General features: G+C 29.9%; 3 protein-coding genes across 17 annotated transcripts; 1 reads left to right on the forward strand and 2 right to left on the reverse strand.

The window, feature by feature from the left end:
- Positions 1-451: 451 nt before the first annotated feature.
- Positions 452-2,407, forward strand: LOC124489994 (uncharacterized). The gene is made up of 2 exons (XM_047052453.2): positions 452-1,158; positions 1,216-2,407. Exons 1-2 carry the CDS (start codon positions 903-905, stop codon positions 2,244-2,246), a joined length of 1,287 nt encoding a protein of 428 aa, XP_046908409.1. The 5' UTR covers positions 452-902; the 3' UTR covers positions 2,247-2,407.
- Nrg (Neuroglian) lies at positions 2,396-18,240 on the reverse strand. 15 transcript variants are annotated; one of them, XM_075730084.1, is made up of 6 exons: positions 17,574-18,240; positions 17,213-17,400; positions 4,299-7,594; positions 4,055-4,213; positions 3,635-3,985; positions 2,396-3,570 (listed from the first exon to the last, which is right to left on the reverse strand). In XM_075730084.1, exons 3-6 carry the CDS (start codon positions 7,573-7,575, stop codon positions 3,512-3,514), a joined length of 3,846 nt encoding a protein of 1,281 aa, XP_075586199.1. In that variant the 5' UTR covers positions 7,576-7,594; positions 17,213-17,400; positions 17,574-18,240; the 3' UTR covers positions 2,396-3,511. The 15 variants fall into 15 exon arrangements, with proteins under 15 accessions (XP_075586199.1, XP_075586192.1, XP_075586194.1 ...); XM_075730077.1 differs by adding an exon at positions 9,285-9,360 and having other exon boundaries at positions 3,635-4,213; XM_075730079.1 differs by lacking the exon at positions 17,213-17,400 and adding an exon at positions 9,285-9,404 and having other exon boundaries at positions 17,574-17,920.
- A 1,496-nt stretch (positions 18,241-19,736) lies between these two features.
- Positions 19,737-21,693, reverse strand: Arl8 (ADP-ribosylation factor-like protein 8). The gene is made up of 6 exons (XM_047052537.2): positions 21,326-21,693; positions 20,972-21,258; positions 20,728-20,882; positions 20,484-20,645; positions 20,343-20,413; positions 19,737-20,274 (listed from the first exon to the last, which is right to left on the reverse strand). The coding sequence occupies exons 2-6, from the start codon at positions 21,092-21,094 to the stop codon at positions 20,228-20,230; spliced, it is 558 nt and encodes a 185-aa protein (XP_046908493.1). The 5' UTR covers positions 21,095-21,258; positions 21,326-21,693; the 3' UTR covers positions 19,737-20,227.
- Between the last annotated feature and the right edge of the window lie 36 nt (positions 21,694-21,729).

The raw sequence follows: 21,729 nt of genomic DNA on the forward strand, positions 1-21,729 counted from the left end.
CGAATTGATTATTGTGATAATACATGTGTCACACGTGATTTTCATTTTGTGTGCCTGTGTGAGTGTGTATTTGATGATGAAATCTTGCCTGAAGACTGCATTTATTGGAATGATTTGTTCTGTGTTTTTGTTTTCATGATTTATTATCTACTCATCGCTTGGTAAGTTATTCCGGTTATTTAACCTGATTATACATAAAATACCTGATAGCTTTTTTTCATTTAAAATAAAGAAAATGGAGCATTTACGATAATGCAGAAAGCCACAGCGGTCGACGATTCAATGTTGAGTGTCTTCATGCGATGAACCCACAAGGTTATCCTATAGGATCTATAGACACAAACTTGGATTAAACATTGGATCGATTATCATGTTCAGTCGCAATATTGAACCACAAAGTGGTTTGCTCAATGGCACGAGTCTATTCGATATATGGATGGCCAAAATTTTCATGACAACAAAATTAGCTAATCCAAAAGCCTATTCACAGGCCAGTCGATTTCGTAACCCGTCAAATGATATTGAATGGTCACAATTAAAATTGGTAGATTTTAGTACCATATTTTCTATTTGGATTTCCTGCATAACATTTTCGATCATAATTCTTGTCGTAGAGATCATCAACAGAGGCATAAAAAACAAGTGACATAGAATCCACAATAGTTGATAAAGAGAATGAATGTAAAATCATTGGTGTGATGTGAAATGAAGGAATTTTTACGGAAACTATTCTATAATTTGTAGTCGGAATTTTTTCGAGGAATTGTTTTTAATGTTCGAATAAAATCGTGAGTGTTTACTTTAATCATTCATTCATTTAGCGCGATTTTGATTATATCCAAATATATATTCATTTGCTAATCATTCTTCTGGAATTTGATTATAAACTTAATGTTATCATAATGAAATCAACAGTTATCGGATTAAATCTTCGTACATTATCTAAAACGATTCGATTAATGGCCAAATATTCGGAAGAGATAAAAATCCTGGTCATAAATGATTGTCTTATATTACAATCGGTAAATTTCGACAGCACGTTATTCTGTCAGGTTACTTTTGAAAAAAATTTTTTCACATCATTCCAAAATGATGATGATTTTGAATGTAAAGTTGATATCCGTTCCATTGGATTTGTATTCAGAGTTGTCTCTTTAGGTTTGTAAATTATTAATGTTGCAAGATTGAAATTTCATCACTGATTTTATTCCATAGATAAAATGACAAATGTTTGTAAAATCAAAATGGATAATTCAATGGATCATATCATTTTCCACATGGAATGTCCTAATCGTATTAGACGCAACTATCGGATACCGATCATGAAGAATAATGATCATCAACGTTGCCCGGTTCCTTTATCACAACAGCTATCAAATCCAACATTACGATGTAGTGCCTATACTATGAATGAATCGATTAAACCTTTTCCATTATCTACTGATGAGATCATCATATGGACATTTCGTGATTATTTAGGTTTTAAAACATATTTTGAAACCAATTATGACGGGCCTATGACCGAATTTTGTGTTTCATCAACTTATTTTCGTATGATGGATTCAGTCTATAATTATACGAATGATATGTCCATTGCATTAAATTTAAAAGAACTTCGGTCGTTTTTAGATTTTGCAATGCATCGTAATCAAGTCATTTCGGCCTATTTACAATCCGATGGAAAACCGATTGAATTTATGTTTAAAAATTCTGATGGTTGCTCCGCTTCAATCATGATGGGCACCATTGATTTGAAAAACGACAGTCAACCAGCTATTCCACCCGCTTTTCGAATAACTCATCAAATAACAGATGATTCATCATCCGGTAGTGTTCTGCAAAATGTGAGCTTAGATTCACGTGCAATTTCTCATGAAATTCCAATGAATCATTCATCAATGGGAAAAGAATCAATTCACCATGATGTTTCAACTTTTATCGGTAATGTTACCAATTCATCACTCCCTAATCAATCGATTGGTCAGCAACAATTATCGTTATTGGATCAACGTGAACAATCAATGGATACCGCCAGTGATCATCCTATAAGAGATGAATTTATCCCGCAAAATATTGATCAAAATGATGATGATAATAACATTGATATTTCTAAAGAAATTTATCAAGAGATAGAAAATTCTGATAATGAATTAACGTCATCACAATCACATTTTGTTTTTGGTGATCAAAGTTTTGAACCATATGCTACTTTAGCACCATATTCCGAATATGAAGTAACTGAATGATGACAATTATAATTAAACTATTGTAATTTTGAAATTTTTTTTTTTGTTAAAATCAATTTTCTCATTCATTTTAATAATAATGAATCAAAGATGTTTGATGGATTTTTTTAGATTAAAATAAATGTTCATATATGATTAATCAATAACAATTAATCGAATAATAATTTGTCAATTTAATTAATTCATCATTCCACATAGAATACACACACAATTTTCAAAATACAATTATAACACTGTTATATACGTGTTTGCGTGTTTGTGTGTCTCAAAAAAAAAAAAAATTAATGATCTCCATTTTAAAAATATCTTCATTCAGAATTCAAATTCGAATTTTTTTTTTAAATATATTTACAATTCATTGGAAAAGAATGGTTTCCATTCGACATACATGTCATTATATAATATATATGGTGTATGTGTGATATAATATCATTGAAAATGTTAAAGCTTCATGTTCAGATGATGGCCGAAACAATGATGTGTTATAAATGAATGAAAAATTTTTGTTTTTGTTTTTTTGTATTGTATAAATATATAATGAGATCTTTTATGTATGTGTGTATGTCAAAATAATAATAATAAAATGTGATAAAATGAAATATACAACAGATTTTTTTCGTTTTTCATTGTATTTTTTTTTTAAAGAAAAAAGTTACCATGATCAATATATTAATAAGATGTTTGTAAATGAAATAATAATAATTTTTTTCAAATATATAAATCATGTTGTAGAATTGGTTTGAGCTGGAATTGCAGTGAGAGAATCAACAGGTATCTGAGTTTGTTGAAGAAGATAAAGATGATGATGATGATGATGATGATGAGGATAATGACAAAATAAAAAATGATAATAATAAATATTCAAAAATCGGAAACCGATTTGTATAATTTTTTTTGTTGTTAAAATTATCAAATAAATTATTTTCTTGAAAATATTACATTTGGAATGTCAATTATCATATATATAATTCAGTCATCTTCAACAAGATAAATAAGCAGCTGCATTTTATATGTTTATAAAAAAAAGTCAATAATTTCGTTGAAAAAAAATTGCAGGAAGTATGTTTGATACGTTGCCATCATCAGGTATGATTTGATTTTTTTTTCATTAAAAAAATCACAAAAAATTCAAATGGATCCCAAATAATAATAGTAATCACAACTTGACTTCAATTTTTTTTCCAAAAGTTAATATTTTTTCTATATAAGGCGATAAATGGCTCATTCTGGCAGTTGTAATTGGTGTTGTTGATCAACAAACACAACTAAACAAAAGTAGCGATTCCGGTTGGTGATTGAACATCATCACGTTTTTTCTTTGGACCTATGGGATTTTTTCGATTATTTATTCGATATTGTAATTAACATACACATTATGATTTTCATACCATATTCACCGATGAATGATCCATCTTCACCAAATTTCGAACTATCCGCTTCATAATCGGCCATTGAATCTTCATCGCTTTCAGGATTTAGACTACTATTCATTGAATGACGGCTACCACCACGTGGAAATGTTGATAATGGTTTATTGTATTCATTAAAACCGGCTTCTTCATAATCATCTTTACCATGGGCAATCTCTTTTTCGTGTACAGAATATTTACCACCACGATTACGTTTAACAATACAAACAAGAACGACGGCAACAATAATCAATGCAATTGCACACATCATTGTTATAAACCAAGGTGCGAAATTGGAAATATGTCCAATTGGATCCATACCGTACATACCTGTAGCCATAGAATTGAAATCATTATTTGAAATCAATAAATCAATCATATGATAGAAGATGCACTCACCATTTGGTATCACTTCTTTCAATTCACTTGGTGTTTCATATTTACCATCAACAGCAACAATTCTTACTTCATAAGTTTTATCCGGATCCAATCCACTAATGTAAACCACTGTTGAATCTTGATTTTCATCTCTTGGAGTGCTGAAAAATGAATTCGTTCCTATTGGTTCGAGAACAACAAAAAAAAAAACAATTTTCAATCATTTTTTTTTATCAAAACAAATAAATGTTTCCAAAAACATTACCTTTTAATCGATATTGTACATAGAAATTATTGCCCGGTATTTTAGAGGAATTAGGATACCAAGTTATTTTAACATGATCAGTTCCATCATTAGCACGTACATGATCAATATCGAAAACCGGTCTATCCGGTTGTGCGGCTGCATCCTCTCCTTTTGTTTCCAATTCGATGAAGAATGGTTCGCCCATACCAACTTTGGTGGCAGCATGAATTGTAATACGATATTTCGTTCCGGGTAATAAATTACCAAGTTTAACACCTGTAATTTTTGGATCATCAATCTGTGGAAATCTTTCCTGTTTTGGACCGAGTTCTGTGCCATCAACACTTTCATAGAATATACGATAACCGGTTATTTTTCCATTCGGTTCATCCGGTGGTGACCAATACAAATATATAGCATTTGATCCCATTGAAATACCTTCGAATGATGATACAGGACCGGGAACACCTTCGGGCGTATTGATAACAATCTCATTCGATGGATCACTCATATACATTGAATTATATACATAAATTCGTGCAATATTTCGTGAATTTGGTTTAAAAATCTGCACCAAACTTCTTGATACATTTGGCGGTATTTTGACTTCACGCATTAATTTGACATCTTCACCGACTGCATATGTTTGAATTTTATAGCCTTGAAAATGTCCACGTACAGAATCCGATGTGACAGGATCCCAGGCCAGTAATGCCGATTTATGATCACGTACTTCGATAACACGAAAATTTTCCGGTGATCGTAATGGTTTAGCTTCACTTGACCAACCAATCACTTCACCGGCTGCTGTATGTGCAGCACCACGACGGTTATGTGCTTCTACTTTGATACGATACGGTTTGAATATTGGTTGATTTTCGATTGTTAAATGATTCTGTTTCCAATCGGTTATTGTACGACTTTGCCATGAATCATTTTCAATATCATGTCGTTTCCATGATACTTTATAATAGAAACCTTCAGAATTATGATCGATTGGTGTCATTGGTGTCCAACGTATTACTAATGTTCCGGGTTGTTCACCTCGTCCAATAACATTATCCGGATTTTTATATGGAACATCTTCTTTGGTTGAACAAAATCCATATGGTATACTTGGTTCACTTGGACCGATTTTATTTTTAGCAATCACTCTGAATGTAAAATTTGCCCATGGACTCATGGCTACCTTGAATTTTGTATCCGGTGCTGGTACATTTGTAAATGCATTAAGCCAATTATCCGGATGAAATGATGTATTATATTGGATATCATATGAAAGGACTGGAGCTCGATTATCACCTGTAGGTATCCATTCCACCATAGCGGTTAGGTCATCACATTCGACGCTAATAATTTTTGGTGAATTAGGCACATCTTGTACAGTTAATGTAGCGGAAGCATTCACAGAATCAAGCTCGGTACTTGCAATACAAGTATAAACACCGGAATCTAATTCTTTTGTTGTCGTAATAGTCAATGAATTATCTGTTGACTGAACGATTCTTGGATCATGTGCAGTATCGATTGGACGTTCATTGAATGCCCATGATATTTTCAGGTCTAAACTTGGATCAGCCTCAGCACTACAACGAAATACGGCTGTTTTTTTCGCAGCTACTTCATAATTTTCAGGTGCATGAATAATTTTTGTTTTGCCTTTAACTTTCAATTCACCCGATGCAAATCTGGTGCCAAATTTATTTGTTGCAATACATTTATATTTTCCTTGATCGGTTACACGTACATCATGTATTCGAAGATCACCATTATCCAGTACTTCATAATTGGCACCATTCAATGATGTATCATCTTTTTCCCATTTTACTTCAGGTTTTGGAGCACCAAATACACGACATTTAAGTATAACATTTGATGTAACAACAGCACGTGTTTCTTTTTCCGGTGGATCGACAATTTCCGGTGGTAATTTCAATACATTCAGATAGAAATCTCTGAATGCATAACCATTAACATTGGATGCATTACATTGATAAACGGCAGTGTCAAGTATTTCTTGTACATTAGTTATGGTCAATTCATTACCATTCACACGTACACGATCATTTGGCACTAATTGTTCACCATTTTTAAACCATTGTAATTTTGGTTCCGGTACACCGGCAGCAACACAACGGAATGTAACCGTTTCCGTATCGGCAGCATTCGTATTATTTGGTGCTTCTATCCAATATGGAATCGATTTGACAACAACTTCCATAGCATGTGTTTGTATGGAACCAACACCATTGGATGCTGTACATTCATAGATACCTTCATCATTGAATTCTACTTTTGGAAATGTTAATGTTTTGCCATAATTTGTTTTCGTAACACCTTCTCGAATACGGCCATTTCGTTTGTACCAAGTTACCTCCGGTATCGGTGTACCACCAAATACACAATATAAATCTAGCCGTTTTCCTTTCAATGCCGGTACATTTGGTGGTGATACATATTGACGGGTTGGTGGATAACTTGTTTGACCTGTTGTACCGGATGGTTCAACCACTAATCGTGTACGACGACCAATACGATATGTTGTTTTAAATGTTGATGTTGCACTACAAGCATAAACAGCATCGGTCAATGTATCTTTCTGTGTTACATTTGAAAAATGTAGATTTCCTTCTGGATCAACAGAAAGACGTGATGAATTAATACCGTTGATTAATGCACCGGAATCGGATTGTATAATCCAAAATACTTGTGGTTTTGGATAACCGGTAGGTGGATGGCATGGTATTGTATATGGTTCACCTTCTGTTGCATGTACAACAGATATTTCATTACTTGAAAATGAATTCAATTCAGCTTTTTTTAGATAAACAGCATTTGACACTGAACGGCCATGTTTATTTTCGGCAAAACATTGATAAAGACCTTCATCTATCGCTTGTGGTTTTGTAAATACCAATGAACCACGTCTTGGTTGTTGCGTAATGCGTTTATCATATGCAACATAACTGAATTCAATACCATTTTTTTTCCATGAATATGTTGGTTCAGGATTTCCTTTAGCTTCACATTCCAATACGAATGGTCGTTCAGCTTGTTCAGCATCTGAACCTTGAAATACTTCAAATAATTTTTCATGCGGTGGTTGTTTAATCATTGTTGGTGGTGATTGTAGAGCATCCACTTTGACTATTAATATCGTTGCTGGCCAAATCATTATTATGATGGCCATTAAGTTCTTCATCATCATGATGTCTGATTTTCTTCTTCTTTTTCTTCCTCTTTGGTTATTTATATTTTTATCATCGTTATTATTATTGTTATCATCGTTTTCCATTGTGAATGGATTATTTGATCTGTAATGAAACAAAAAACAACGGTTAGATTTTATCTGTCAATTCATAAATTTATTTTTAAACAATAAATTTTTATGATATTTTCAACGGAAAAAAACTAATTCCGAAAAATGTGTAAATGTGAAAAATGAAGATCATAAAACCTGTGAATGAATTTCCATGAAAATTTTCATAAAAACAACTGTTAAAGTTTATGACCACATCATCATTCTCATCATCGAAAGACTTGTCTGAATCATATACAAAACAAAGTAATAAACAGTATGAGAAGAAAAATCTCAAAAAAACTGGATCAATAATATTTATGATGATGAAAAGGCAAGAAAAACGACTGATCCATTCTGAAGGGAAAAATGTGTGCAAATATGTATGGCCATAAAGAATGGTTCGGTTGGAACCAAACATCCATGTACATTTATATTTATGGTAAAAAAATATCCTCGTGATGATGATGATGATGATAATGACGGTCCTTTCCAGCGAAAGAAATTATAAACAACATTTACAAGGTAACATTAAAAATAGCAAAAGAAATTGAAGATCACCAACCACAACCATAGACCAACAACATAATTTGTTGTTGTTCATGAATGATAATAATAATTTCTTTCACAGAAAAAAAATTCAAAATTTTCAAACGAAAAAAAAAATTGTTAAGATATCAATTCATATAGAGAGACAAACACATATTTTGTATATGAAATCACATCAATGATTATCATTCAATATAATTCAAATAGCCATTGACAATGATAAACACACTGTAAATGAGAGAAAAACAAAATGATTCTCAATAACAACGACAACAAATAAGACAAAGATCAAGACTTGTTATATTTACCTGACATAAACACAACGCGCATATGAAATTCAAAAAAAAAAAACATTTACCACATTAAATGTGAAAAAATGGATGCAATACAGAGAGAACGATAATGATAGATAATAAAATCTGATTTCGTTGATAACAAAAAAAAAGTGCAAAAATTGTCAAGTCACACACATATCATACACCATAAATAAACAAACATATCAAAATTCTCACCAAAAAAAAAAATTTGTCAATCAATATATGATCAGAGGAGAAAAAGGAGAGAGGGTCCCCCAATAATAACATAATTTCATTCGATTATTGTGTGATCAACGGACAAAGAGATAGAGTGAGAAAGACAGAAATTATTTGAGAAAAAACTATGGGAAGTGAGAGATGCAGAGAAAACGTAACATCATCATCATCATCGATTCAATTCAATGATAAATGTGACAAACACACACACACACACATCATCTCAATCGACCAAATGTGAATAATCATGTAATTGGATCCATATCTATTTAATGTACTTCTATTCGACATTCATTACACATCTCATTTCATTCATTACACATTATCATCAATACATCACACACATCCATAATTGAATTTTTTTAATCAAAAAAAAAAATCAATTGATAATAATCAATCGATCGATTAATTTTAGTTTCGAGAAAAAAAAACAATAGTAAATATATAGGAAGTATTTATATATATCGAATCAAAAGATTAATAATTTGAATTTTCTGTCATACATACACTTATTTATAGTTATACCTGACAACAACAACGTCAATTTGTCATCATCATCATCATCATCATCATCATTCTCATTATTGTTGTTGTTACTTAAAAAAAAACTCAATAAAAACAAACCTTTTTATTTTCATTCATATAAATCGCCATCAAATGAAATGTTGTCATCATCATAATAATAATAATAATAACGTTTCTAATGGTTAAAAAGAAAATCAAAAAAAAAAAAAAAAAAAATACCTAAATACGAAATGACACGAATCAGTGATATATAAAAAAAATGACAATTAACGATAGCGATCAATAACCAATGAATGAATAATAGGTGTGTATGTGTGCGTGACATTTATCGTCAATACACCTATAATATAGACGTTAAATGAACAACAACAACAACAACAACAACAAAAAATCCTGTTGGCATGGAAAAAATAATAATGATGATGATGAAAACGAAAAGTAAAATTCAATAGAATTTGCAGACACATGCATGCATTTTATACTGTGTGGGGGGAGAGGAAAAAGGAGAAAGAAAATAAAATAAAAAAAAATATAAAATAGAAACAAAAATATACCGAGAGCACACAAACCTAGAAGACAAAGACAGACAAAATTTTTTTTTGATGAAATAACAAAAAAACATGATGATTTTTAGAAAGAATAAATTGACAACAGAATTGATCGATCGATCACCAACAAAATTGTGAAACAAATTTCGATTTTTTTCTGAATGCTACACAATGAATGAATTTGATGGATTGACATATATGACATTATGATATTCCGGTATATTACACTACTGTACAGTCTACTATTAAGTATATAAAATGGTGAAGACAATGAACTTATTTGCACAAAAACAATAACTACAATACAAAAAGATTGCCTGTTGAGAAGAAAGAAAAAACCAAAAAACAAAAAAAAAAATTGACATTTCCATCAACAGGCATCACCATTATTATTTATTATTAAAGATTATGGATCAAAAGTCGGCAACATTTTTTTTCTTTGGTGACAACAATTAATATTTTAGCCATTTTTATTTCATTTCATGTTACCATCACCATATAGCATTCGATCGGTCATATCCGCATCTGTAAATGTATGATAACCAGTGGATATTAAAGAAAAATTTTCTGTTTAAATTCATGGAAAATTATGTATGATTATATTGAATTAATATCGTTTGGTTTGTTTACATAACAGGACATACTTTGACCATCAACACACACATACACACACAGCCTGAAAAAAACATAGGACAAATATAGACATCTTAATAAAGAATGATGATGATAATAATATTCAGGGATATTTATCAATTTGTATGATACAAGCAATCTTTAAGTGATACTTTCTGTGTTGTTTGACATGGTTGACATCTGTAAAAAAAACTGTCAGTTTTATGCATAGAAAAAAATATAGCGTAGCCATATTTCATTCAGAGAAAGAGATAGAATGAACAAAAAATTCATATATTTCGATACCAGCATACAGATATATTTTTAATCCAAATGAATTTTGACACACAAGCATCAAAAATGGCATCGGTTGGAAGAAGGAAAAAACCCAAAAACGTTCATTATACGCACACAGACAAACACACATAACAACAACGAGAGGGTGGTAAAATGTTGGGATACGATTGATGTTTTGGGGTGTTCCATTTTCCAATTAGATACGGTTGTTGTTGTTGTTGTCGTCGTCGTCGTCGTTAAACTGACAAGAATTTTTCTCCTCATTCATGAGGCTCTGTGGTTGTGACATAGATGACAATAATTTTTGGTTTTAGATATCATACGTTTAGCGATTATGAACAATCATGAATCATCCGAAATAAAGTTTTCAGAGAGAAACCAATTTTTCACACACACACACACACACACAGGACAAACACACATTTTCAATCATTTGAACAGCACACAGCACCAGAACCGATCCAAATTAATGAATGATCCTAATTTTAGTAATATGCTGGTAGTAGTCATTCTGGTGTTGTTGTCAATGCACCATCGAGCAAACACAAACCATCATAAGAATTGAAAATTTACATTCAAAGTTACAACAATAACGATGATGATGACAACAACCAAACAAAACCTAATCAAACAAAAACACCATATGACCGTAACTAATAAATGACATAAACTATAAACTACATAATATAGCAGTGGGAATCAAAAAAAAAAAAAAAAAAATCTCAACAAAAATTAAATTAAATATCATTCGACCTTAACGATGAAGACGAGGAATAACATTTGTAAACGTACCATTAATGGTGAATGATAAATGAATGAACGAATGAATGAATGAATGGATGGATTTAATTCAATTGAATCGTGAATTAAAAAATGTTATTAAATACTTACATAGAGAATATTAAACACTTGGTTACCATATTCTTGCATCATCATTAACAACAACAACAATGGATCGAAATTCATTTTGGAAACCATCAAAAAATATGACTAACAGCAACAATTGTAGTAAATATCAATGACGTATTTGAATATACACACCTACCCACCACTGAGCCATGAATAAAATGATATTTATAAAATGAGATTCTGGCACACAAAAACATGGCATATCCGCCTACACAAAACATTATTATTACTGTTTTTCTTTGTTTCTGATGCTATATCAGTGTTCGTCATCATCATCATAGAGATTTAAATTATATGATAAAATGTACAAAAACAAAGTTTGAGAATAAACGAAAAAGAATTCATTACCCTTACACGATCAAATGGTGAACAAAAGATAAAAACAAAAAAATTAAACGATAGTACGGCTAGCTATATGGTTGAATGGAACAACAAATATACAAATAATCACCACCATCACTACCACCGAATACGAATTACGATAATAGCTTTTTATTAACCCGTTTCATAATCATCATCAACATCATAATCATTATATTGTCTGTTTTCAATTTCGAAAATGAGAAATTAGAAAAAAAATTCTCATCGATGTTCATTATAATCATCATCGTCATTCATTATTATTATTGTTTAAACATTCACATTCACATTGTCTAATGTGATTGTAATAATCCTTTTTTTTCAGCTTTTGCTGCCGTTGCTCTAACAACTTATTCATTCATAGCAATGAAGAGCGAAAAAAGTCATTTACTTTTGTATAAGTCAAGAATATTGACATAAGAATGATGATGAATCAAAAAAAAAATCATTTCACATTGTCTGTCACAAAAAATTTTGTATGTTTGTTTGTCGTTGTCATCATCATCATTATTAATCATCAAACGTTGATGGATAATATTATCATCATCAACATCATTTAAAATAGAATTGCAACACATGAAACGACAATCATCATCATCATCGACAATGATTGTGTTGATGATGATGATGATGATGGTGGCATCAAAAATAAAAAAGTAACAAACAGAATAATATTTAAAAAAAATGTATGAATGAATGTTAAGTAAACATTGAAAAGACATCGACCGGAATATAGAAGAAATAAAGAAAGAGATAGAGAAATCTATGAAGGCCATGATTTTATTGTAAAGATGCCTACTATCATCATCATCATCATCAGTAGTAGTAAAATATTACAATGTCAATTCATTATATGTGTGTATTTATTACAAACACTTGCACACACATGCAATATTTATTTTTTTTTGTATGATAATCTAAAAAAAATTGACAACCGACAAATGCAGACAGACAAAACAAAAAATAATTTTTTTTTTAAATTTAAAATTATTCATCACACCTGAATGATCGACAATGATGATGATGATGATATCAATGGTATTCATTCATTCATTCATCTAGCAAATCATCAAATCGATCGAACCCAAACAACAACAACAAAAGGATTATTCAATATTAAGTAAAGAATTTTTTTCCTGTTCTTCTACAAATTGAATTTTCTACATAATATCTTTAATGTTTGTTTGATCAAAAATCAAAATCAAAAGGAAAAAAAATTACACAAGTTTTACCTGAAAAAAGGTGGTACTACACACAGAATTGTTGTACCTGTTGTTTAACGAAAAAAAAATCACTAAACGTCGAAAAATGATGATCATCGAAACTGGTTTTTAGTAATAAGAAAAAATAAAATAAAAATCCAGAAACTAACCATACCACCTTCATCATCATCATCTTCATTGTCGAACTATGCGTGGTGGTCGTCAAACGAATGAATGGAAAAAAGGCCATGTGGAAAGAAACGAAAACATCAACAAGCTCTTAAATCAAAAGAAGAATGATGATCGAAAAATAATATAAAAAAGATTTAACAGGCAATCAAAAACACAATGGATTTGTTTTTTTCTTTATTTTTGGTTGTAGATCAAAACACCGAAAACAAAAACCACGAAAAACAAAAATCCTGAAAACAAAAATGTAGAAAATGGCTTGTTCCCTTAATTATATTCGAACAAACTGAATGAAGTCAAAGATAATATAAATAAGTGTAATAAGTGATCACGTTTCATATTTGGGTCATATCATCATTCATTGATCATGAATTGCCTTGAATTATAAACAGTAAATCAAAAAAAAAACTAAAATCCAAAAAAAATAAGCAAACAACATGCAATCAATCAAAGGAAATAATATTGGATCCAAACTATTATGAGTAGTTTTTTTCTGCCACCACAAGAGCAAATATTACTAAAGGCAAAATCAAACATTTCATTTATGATGATCAATGATTTTTTTTTCTCAAATATAAAATAAAATTACCCTCAATTGAATCGTTGCAGTTTAATAGAAAAAAAAATGGTGTTAGCAATATGATGATGTGTGATATAATAATCATCATCATCATCAAATTGAAATGCAAAGGCAACAACAACAGCCATAATATTGATGCTGTGACCAAGGGCAACAATCTATAAATCAAACAAAACATACACAAGGCAATCATTAATGAAAAGAAAAACAAAATTTGTAACCGAAAATTTGGATTATTTGGTACCAAAAAAAAAAAAAAAAAAATATTTATACTCTAAAGCTATATGCAATTATTACACAAACACAAACATCCCCACATATATTCATAATAGTTGAACAAAATTAAATTCAGAATAACCACAACAATTTTTTTTTGTTATGTTTTCATGTTTTTCATAACCAAACATTAGTTTAATAATATCTGTTGATATGTGGTCTGGAAATGTCAGTGGAAACATTCATATTCTCAATCCAATTCAAATTTCAACATTCTATTGAAAAAATAAAAATTTATTTAATGTGCATGCACGCATGTGTAAAAAGATTGTATTTATAATAAAAAAAAATTTTCTTTTGATTTCGTTATGTTAACAATCAATCACAAATCACTGATCAATAATCTTGTTACAAATTGATCAATTGGATACAAACACACACACAAACACACATTGTTCATTCAATAATTGATCAATTTCCGATCGATCAACATCATCCATACACATATGGTGATGTTGAAAAAAAAATTTAAAATAAATATTTGTTTTAATTGAACAATTTCTCTTTTTCAATTCCATTTCATTGTTGATTCTGTTCAAAAATGAAATGAAATGGCAAAGTTGAAATTTTCATTTTCAGTACAATTGTACTTGTTGTTGTCGACAAACTTTGTCGATGTTTGAACTAAACTGCTGACATGATCGATCTTGTTAACCAAAACAATTAGAATAAATCGAATCGAAAAAATCAAAAAAAAAAAAAAAAAAAATATACAATGGATAAACAAAATATTTACGGGAAAACAGACGATTATCAAAATAATCGAGTTATCAGAAAAGGTCATCCAAATGACCAAGCAAACAAACCAAAAAAAAAAATTCTGATATCTAAAAACCTTTTGAATGGGCAATCAAGATAAACAAATGATTTTTTCCTTCTTTCACATTATTCATCAAAATGGCCATGATTTATGACAATTTCACATCAATCAGTTTTCTCACTCAAAAATGATGCTAATAATGATGATAAAAAAAACCATCGATCAATCCATCATCATTGTCATTAATTGTCATTAACATTTCAAATTTAAAAAAAATGATAGGATATTCTCACTAGATCTAAAAATGATTTCATGGTCATTTTTTTCATTCATAAAATTTTTCGCATTAAAAACTAGTTTTTTAAAAACTTCTTTTCAAAAAAAAAACAAAATATTCAAATTATCAGTAAAAAAAAAATGATCTTCAAAAAGAACAACATGGGTAAAGAAAGCGATAAAGAAAGAATGAAAAAAAACTTAAAATTTTCTTCACATTCAAAGTTGGATTGTATAATTTCTGAAGAAAATTCGGAATTTTTTTCTTTCTTCTTTACCCAATATATATCATATATATGATGATGACCTATATTGACCGATGAACTTTCGAAACACCGTAAATCGGATAGAGAGAGAGAGAGAGATAGCGGGAAAAAAATAAATGACCACATTCATATATTATATGATAATGATAATCAAACAGACGAACCAATGAACCAAGAAACAAAAGAATAATGCTTTATTATCATCATTATCATTATGGATATGGCGCCATCATAATCATCAAAAATGGCTAGGTTCTATCACTTACACACTTATGCACAATAACCGGTATTATGGTAATAATAATTGGGATGATTTGATCCGGTGTGTGTATGTTATATAACTTTAACAACATCTATGGTAACACAACAAACTATAATATTCTTTTTCATACACCTTGAAAAATAAAATTTTTATCCCGACAGATACATCCATAAATCATCATGTAGAAAAGATTGATGAAGATTAATCCGAATATATAAAGAAAAACCAATTTATGACAAACCGAAAATTCAAAACACATAAAATAATAAAATAAAAAAAAGGATTGTCATCATCATATTTTCCACATACCGGAAAAACAGCGTGGGTATGGTTCTGAATATACAAATACAGATAAAAAAAAGGTGAAAATAATAATAATAAAACTCAATCAATTCCTTGTTATTGAAGGTTATTGAAGAAAAAAAAATTCAATAAAGCAAGTTAATTTTTGACCTCGAAAAAACGATGATGATTCGTGACGAATTATTTCACGAAGTAACGAACAAAATCATGCATTCCAACATTCAATTTTAGGTTTTTTTTTGCGAAAAGAATAGATATAAAATGATCGGTGATCATGTGTATAGATAGAAGCATAACTATTATATCAACAAGTGTGCATAAACTATCAATAATGATGACCGTGATGTTCGAATAAATCGAAAAAATACTGACTATTTTGACTATCTTCTGTATAAAAACATTCGAAAATTCGATTCTATGTCCACAATATTCGAATTATATTATATTCGACATTATAATTATTATTATTGGATTGGATTGGATTTAATCAATTATATTTCGCAAAGAAAAAAAATGATAATGATGACTGACAACCCGATATTTGAATCACAATCACATACATACACTTACCAAATATATGTAAGAATTGAATTTAAATGAATTTAAAAATGATGATTATTAAAGACTAGCTGTCATAAATATATATGATGATGATGATGATGATGAACGAATGATGGACACCCACATTGAATTCAAAATAAGAATGAGTGAATTGACCGAATCACTATACTTTAATCAATACTTTGATAACAGGTACTATTTGTTCTATAGTGAATTCCAATCAATCAATCAAACATTGAAAAATAGAGGAAAAAAATTTGAAGAAAACTTGTTTCATTCAAAATCTTCAAAAAAAAAAAAAAAATCGATCAATCAATCAAATAATGATCATCAAAATGAACTGAATGAAAACAAAAAACAAAACAAACAAAATTAAAATCAATAAAAAAAACGGGTCATCATGATTTTTTTTATTCGGGTAGAGAGACAAAAAAAATGAAAAAGAAACCGCAATTTTATTTCGGGCGGTGTCCGAATATAATAATAACTGTTGAAATGAAATGCAGGAACACTTTTTTTAGAAATTCGAATTCATTTTCAATCATCATCATCATTATCAATTGTCCAATGTTGTGTGTTGTTGTTGTTGTTGATATAAATAATAAACACTTAATAAACAAACATACCAGGTGTATTTTCAATTTACAACATTCAGGTGAAATTGATGGCAATGTTCTTCAATGAGTCAATCTTTGTTGAGTTGTTATCGTTGTCGAAGAATTTTTTCTTTTAAATTTTTTTTCTACTTCTTGGAACAGCTGTAAATATTTTGAGCGATGGTCAATGGATTTTTTTTCCAAGCACAAAATTGCCACTAAAGATATTGTTGACCGTTGTTAAACGTGGTCAAACATTCGATGAAATCAAATGGTCAAGATCGACCGTTTTCATTTATAATAAACAAAAAATATAGAGCACAAAAAAAAATTTTTCAATAGAAACCATTCAGCAGCTGCTTCGGTAATATGGAAAAAATGTACCACTTACCAAATCACACACAGTGCCGATCATCAAATGTTTTATTCTCGTTGTTGTTGTCGGTTCACTTCGGTTCGGTATATATGGTGGATTCAAAAACAGAAAGAAAATCTCTTTCGAGTTATTGCTTAGAGCTAGGTCATCTTCATCAAGTGTGTTATATACAGTGAACTTTTTTGTTCAATACAAAAAAAAACGAGAAAATATATCAAACTGTGGTATCATCGGTTAGTAGTTGGTGGGTATTATCGGGATTCGAATTTTTTCAATGCACACACACGCACACACACACACACTGAATTCAATTGTTCAATGAAATGACTAAGGGCGGCAAACTGGATTGTGCTGTGACTGACAGGACCAAAAAAAAAATGAAAGAAATTATAAATTGCTGGCTACAAATCGCTGTAGAAGTAGTAGCTATTTACGATACATAACAGATATATGGATTCTACTACTAGCACATCTGATAGGATCCTTTAAGTGATCTTCTTTTTTTCTGACGGATATTGAATTGTATCGAAAGATGCAAAAAAGCAGAAGCATTCTATTCAAGTATTTTTTTCCATCAATTGTAGCTGTTGTTGTTGAGGTATCCATCAACACACACCTTCATTGGATTTTGGCTACACCTTTCTTTTTAAATAAAAAATGAAAATAAGCGCTTGCGCAAATCAAAATTATATCCAACACCCTTAATGAAAAAAAAGTGTTTGGATATCCACCCTTGTTGTTGTTGTTGTGATGTTATGATATTGATGTTGATGTTTGAATTTCGAATATATTGTTAATGATGTTCTAATCGAATTTTATTTGATATGAGTCATCATTATGATATCATACCATCATGAATGATGCAAATAATTCGATGTGTAGTGGATGCCTCGAGAAAAAACCACATTTCACAATTTAAGGGGGATAGGAAGTATAGAGGGCGCAAAAAAAACACATTTTTTGTTAAATGATTGCTCTTTAATGAAACGTCCGAAATTTTTGAAATTTACCTATTTAATTATTTTGGAGTCCTAGAATAATTTAACATAAACAAAAAATAAAAAATATTTATACATCAATATGAAACAATCAGTTGAAAATCAGCTGTTCAAAAAGCATGGTCGGCGTGATATCTTAAGAACCGTAGCTCGGAATTTGATGAAATTTTCGGGAATTATGGACAGGATTAGTGGTTATCGTGAGTGACTAAATCGTTATATATCTCCAAGGAGAAGGGCATTTTTGGACCAATTGAAACTTAGGGTTGAAAAATTAACAGTTTTTTTCTTCACATTCAGGCTAATATCCGCCATAATATCCGGTTGTGAGCCATGATTTAGTCACTCACGATAGCCGCTAATTCTGTCCATAATTCCTGAAAATTTCATCAAATTCTGAGCTACGGTTCTTAAGATATCACGCGGACCATGTTTTTTGTACAGCTGATTTTCAACTGATTGTTTCATATTGATGTATAAATATTTTTTATTTTTTGTTTATGTTAAATTATTCTAGGGACCCTAAATAATTACATAAGTAAGTTTCAAAAACTTCGGACGTTTCATTGAAGAGCAATCATTTAACAAAAAATGCGTTTTTTTTGCGCCCTCTACAGTTCCTATCCCCCTTAAGAAATGATGTTTTTTTTTGTCAATTGCATCAGTTTTTATGTTTATATATGAATCAACAATAAGAGAAAAAGAGAGAGAGAGAGAGAGTTTCCGGTTGCCAATTGCTTCGAAATTATCTCACATACAAATAATCCAATGGATGACATGAGAAATTAAAGGAAAAAAAAAATTTGGCAGCAGCTATATCTCATTTCAATCAATCGTTGATAATCGCTTACTAACCTAAATATTATATTCCTAAGAAAGATATGATAATCAAAGACAATCAATGAGTCATCCATTTTGAATTTGAATTTAAATAATTACTATTGGCAACGAAAATCTCGATACTGATACTAACGGATTAATGCCAATCCGATTAATTCCGATGTTTAATAATAATAAAAAAAATAGATTAATTAATCAGCTTATCAGCTTATATTATCCAAAAAGGATTATCAAAATCGAATCCACCAGAAAAAATAGATTACAGATGATCATTGTTAGCCGTTTTTGTAAAGAAACAAAAAACAAACAATTTTATCGATTGAAGAATTGCGAACAAATTGTCAAATTAAATTGAAATTTTTATTTTTATTTTTCATGAAACAAATATTCAGTATAATATTTAAGAAATAATTTAATCGTTTTTTGTTTTGTTTTCATTTTGTCGATTCATCAAATCAATAATATTTTGATTGGTTATCATTGATTGGTACACGTGTGGTTGTGCCAGTGAATTGTCGGTAATTTCAATCGAAAAAAAATTGAATTCCATTTTCGTTTGACTTATTTGAAATATTTCGAAGACGTTGATCGATAAAACACACACACACAAACATGGTGGCAATGTTAATGAGAAAAAAACGGTAATAGTGATGATGAAATGGAGAAAAAAAATTAATCATTTTGCCAAATGATCATCATTATGATCTTTCAAAGAAAATAAAAGGTTGAAGAAAAAAATTAATTACAAAAAAAAAAAAATCAAAATCGAACCAACAACAACTTGTTAACATTTATCGTTTTCGTGAATGAATTTTTCATTCATTCCATAAATCATCGTGATGATTTTGAATGATTAATCAACCATTGTAAAGTGATATCTAAAAAAGGAATATTCAAAAAAAAATCATTGATTATCAATACCGTATCAACATTATTTGTTTCTTACCGATATTAGTTTTATCTTTACAGGATATTGAATAGCAACAAATTTCACGATCTGGAATCGATCCTAAATCCCTGTGCGTTTTGTAAAAACAAAAAAAAATAATGAAATTCTATCACAATTTTATTTTATAATAAAACATACATTTGATCAATCAATTGTTTTTCATCCAATGCTCCAGATAAATCTTTTTTATTGCCAAGTACTAATACGGGTATACCTTCTAATTGTGGTTTAGATAATAATCCATGTAGTTCAGTTTTTGATGCATCAATTTTACTATGATCAGCTGCATCAACCATATAGCTTTTATAGATTTTGAAGAAAAAAAGTCACAGAAAATTATCATTGAATTACAATCGAATTTATAACATTGTAAACATCTTACATGATTGCTTGTACACCACGACAATATTTTTCCCACATTGAACGAAATCTTGGCTGTCCACCTATATCCCAGATTTTAATAGAAACATTTCCTTTCGTCACTTTTCTCATATTGAACCCAACCGTTGGTATCATATCTTCAGAAAATTGACCAGTCTAACAACAAATTGAATACAAAAAAAATTGAAAGAAAAACAATTAATAATTCTTATGAAACTATAAAATTTCAGAAAATATACACATACAGCAATTACACTGACAAATGTTGATTTGCCCGAATACTGTAGGCCGACTAGTGTTAATTCAAGCTCTTCCTTCCAGAAAAGGCTTCGTAGCCAATCTAAAAAACGTTGAAATATGGCAAACATGTTTTTCGTTGTTTTTAACGGTGAACGATGATGATGATGTTTTTTTTATATATATTTCTGAAATTTTTTAAGATTTCAAAATTTTATGATTTACAAACACGAATTTGTGCGCATCAATTCAATTATTGCTGACAACAATAACAACAACAAAGAAAAATTATGAGCTAGAATGAAAATGAAGATTATTAGATTCAAGTGGACAAAACAATAACAACAACAACAATCACTTACCCGGAGAGAGAGAGAGAAAGAGAATAATCACAGAGAATCTAATGGAACGTTTATCGGAATCGTGAATCGGTTTACGAACAAACGGATTAAACAAATGGGTGTGTGTGTTATTTAAACGATAATAATTTTTTTAATCCGTTAATTTAGAAATTGTTTGTTTGTTTGTTGTTTGTGTGCAGAATATGCTACTACCACCCAAATGAAATACAAGAATCAATTAAAAAAACAAAAATTTGTAAATAAATTATGTTACTGAAACACTTCAAATAAAATAAATTTCAAGATCATTGAACATTAAATAAAAAATGGCAAACATCTGTCAATCTCTCGTTGTTTATTTTATCCTTTTAACATTCCATTGGTAAAGAAAGCCAAAGAAAAAAAATGAGAGACCGAAAGAAAAA

The sequence above is a fragment of the Dermatophagoides farinae genome, chromosome 4 (assembly GCF_024713945.1).
Source record: "Dermatophagoides farinae isolate YC_2012a chromosome 4, ASM2471394v1, whole genome shotgun sequence".
NCBI lineage: Eukaryota > Metazoa > Arthropoda > Arachnida > Sarcoptiformes > Pyroglyphidae > Dermatophagoides > Dermatophagoides farinae.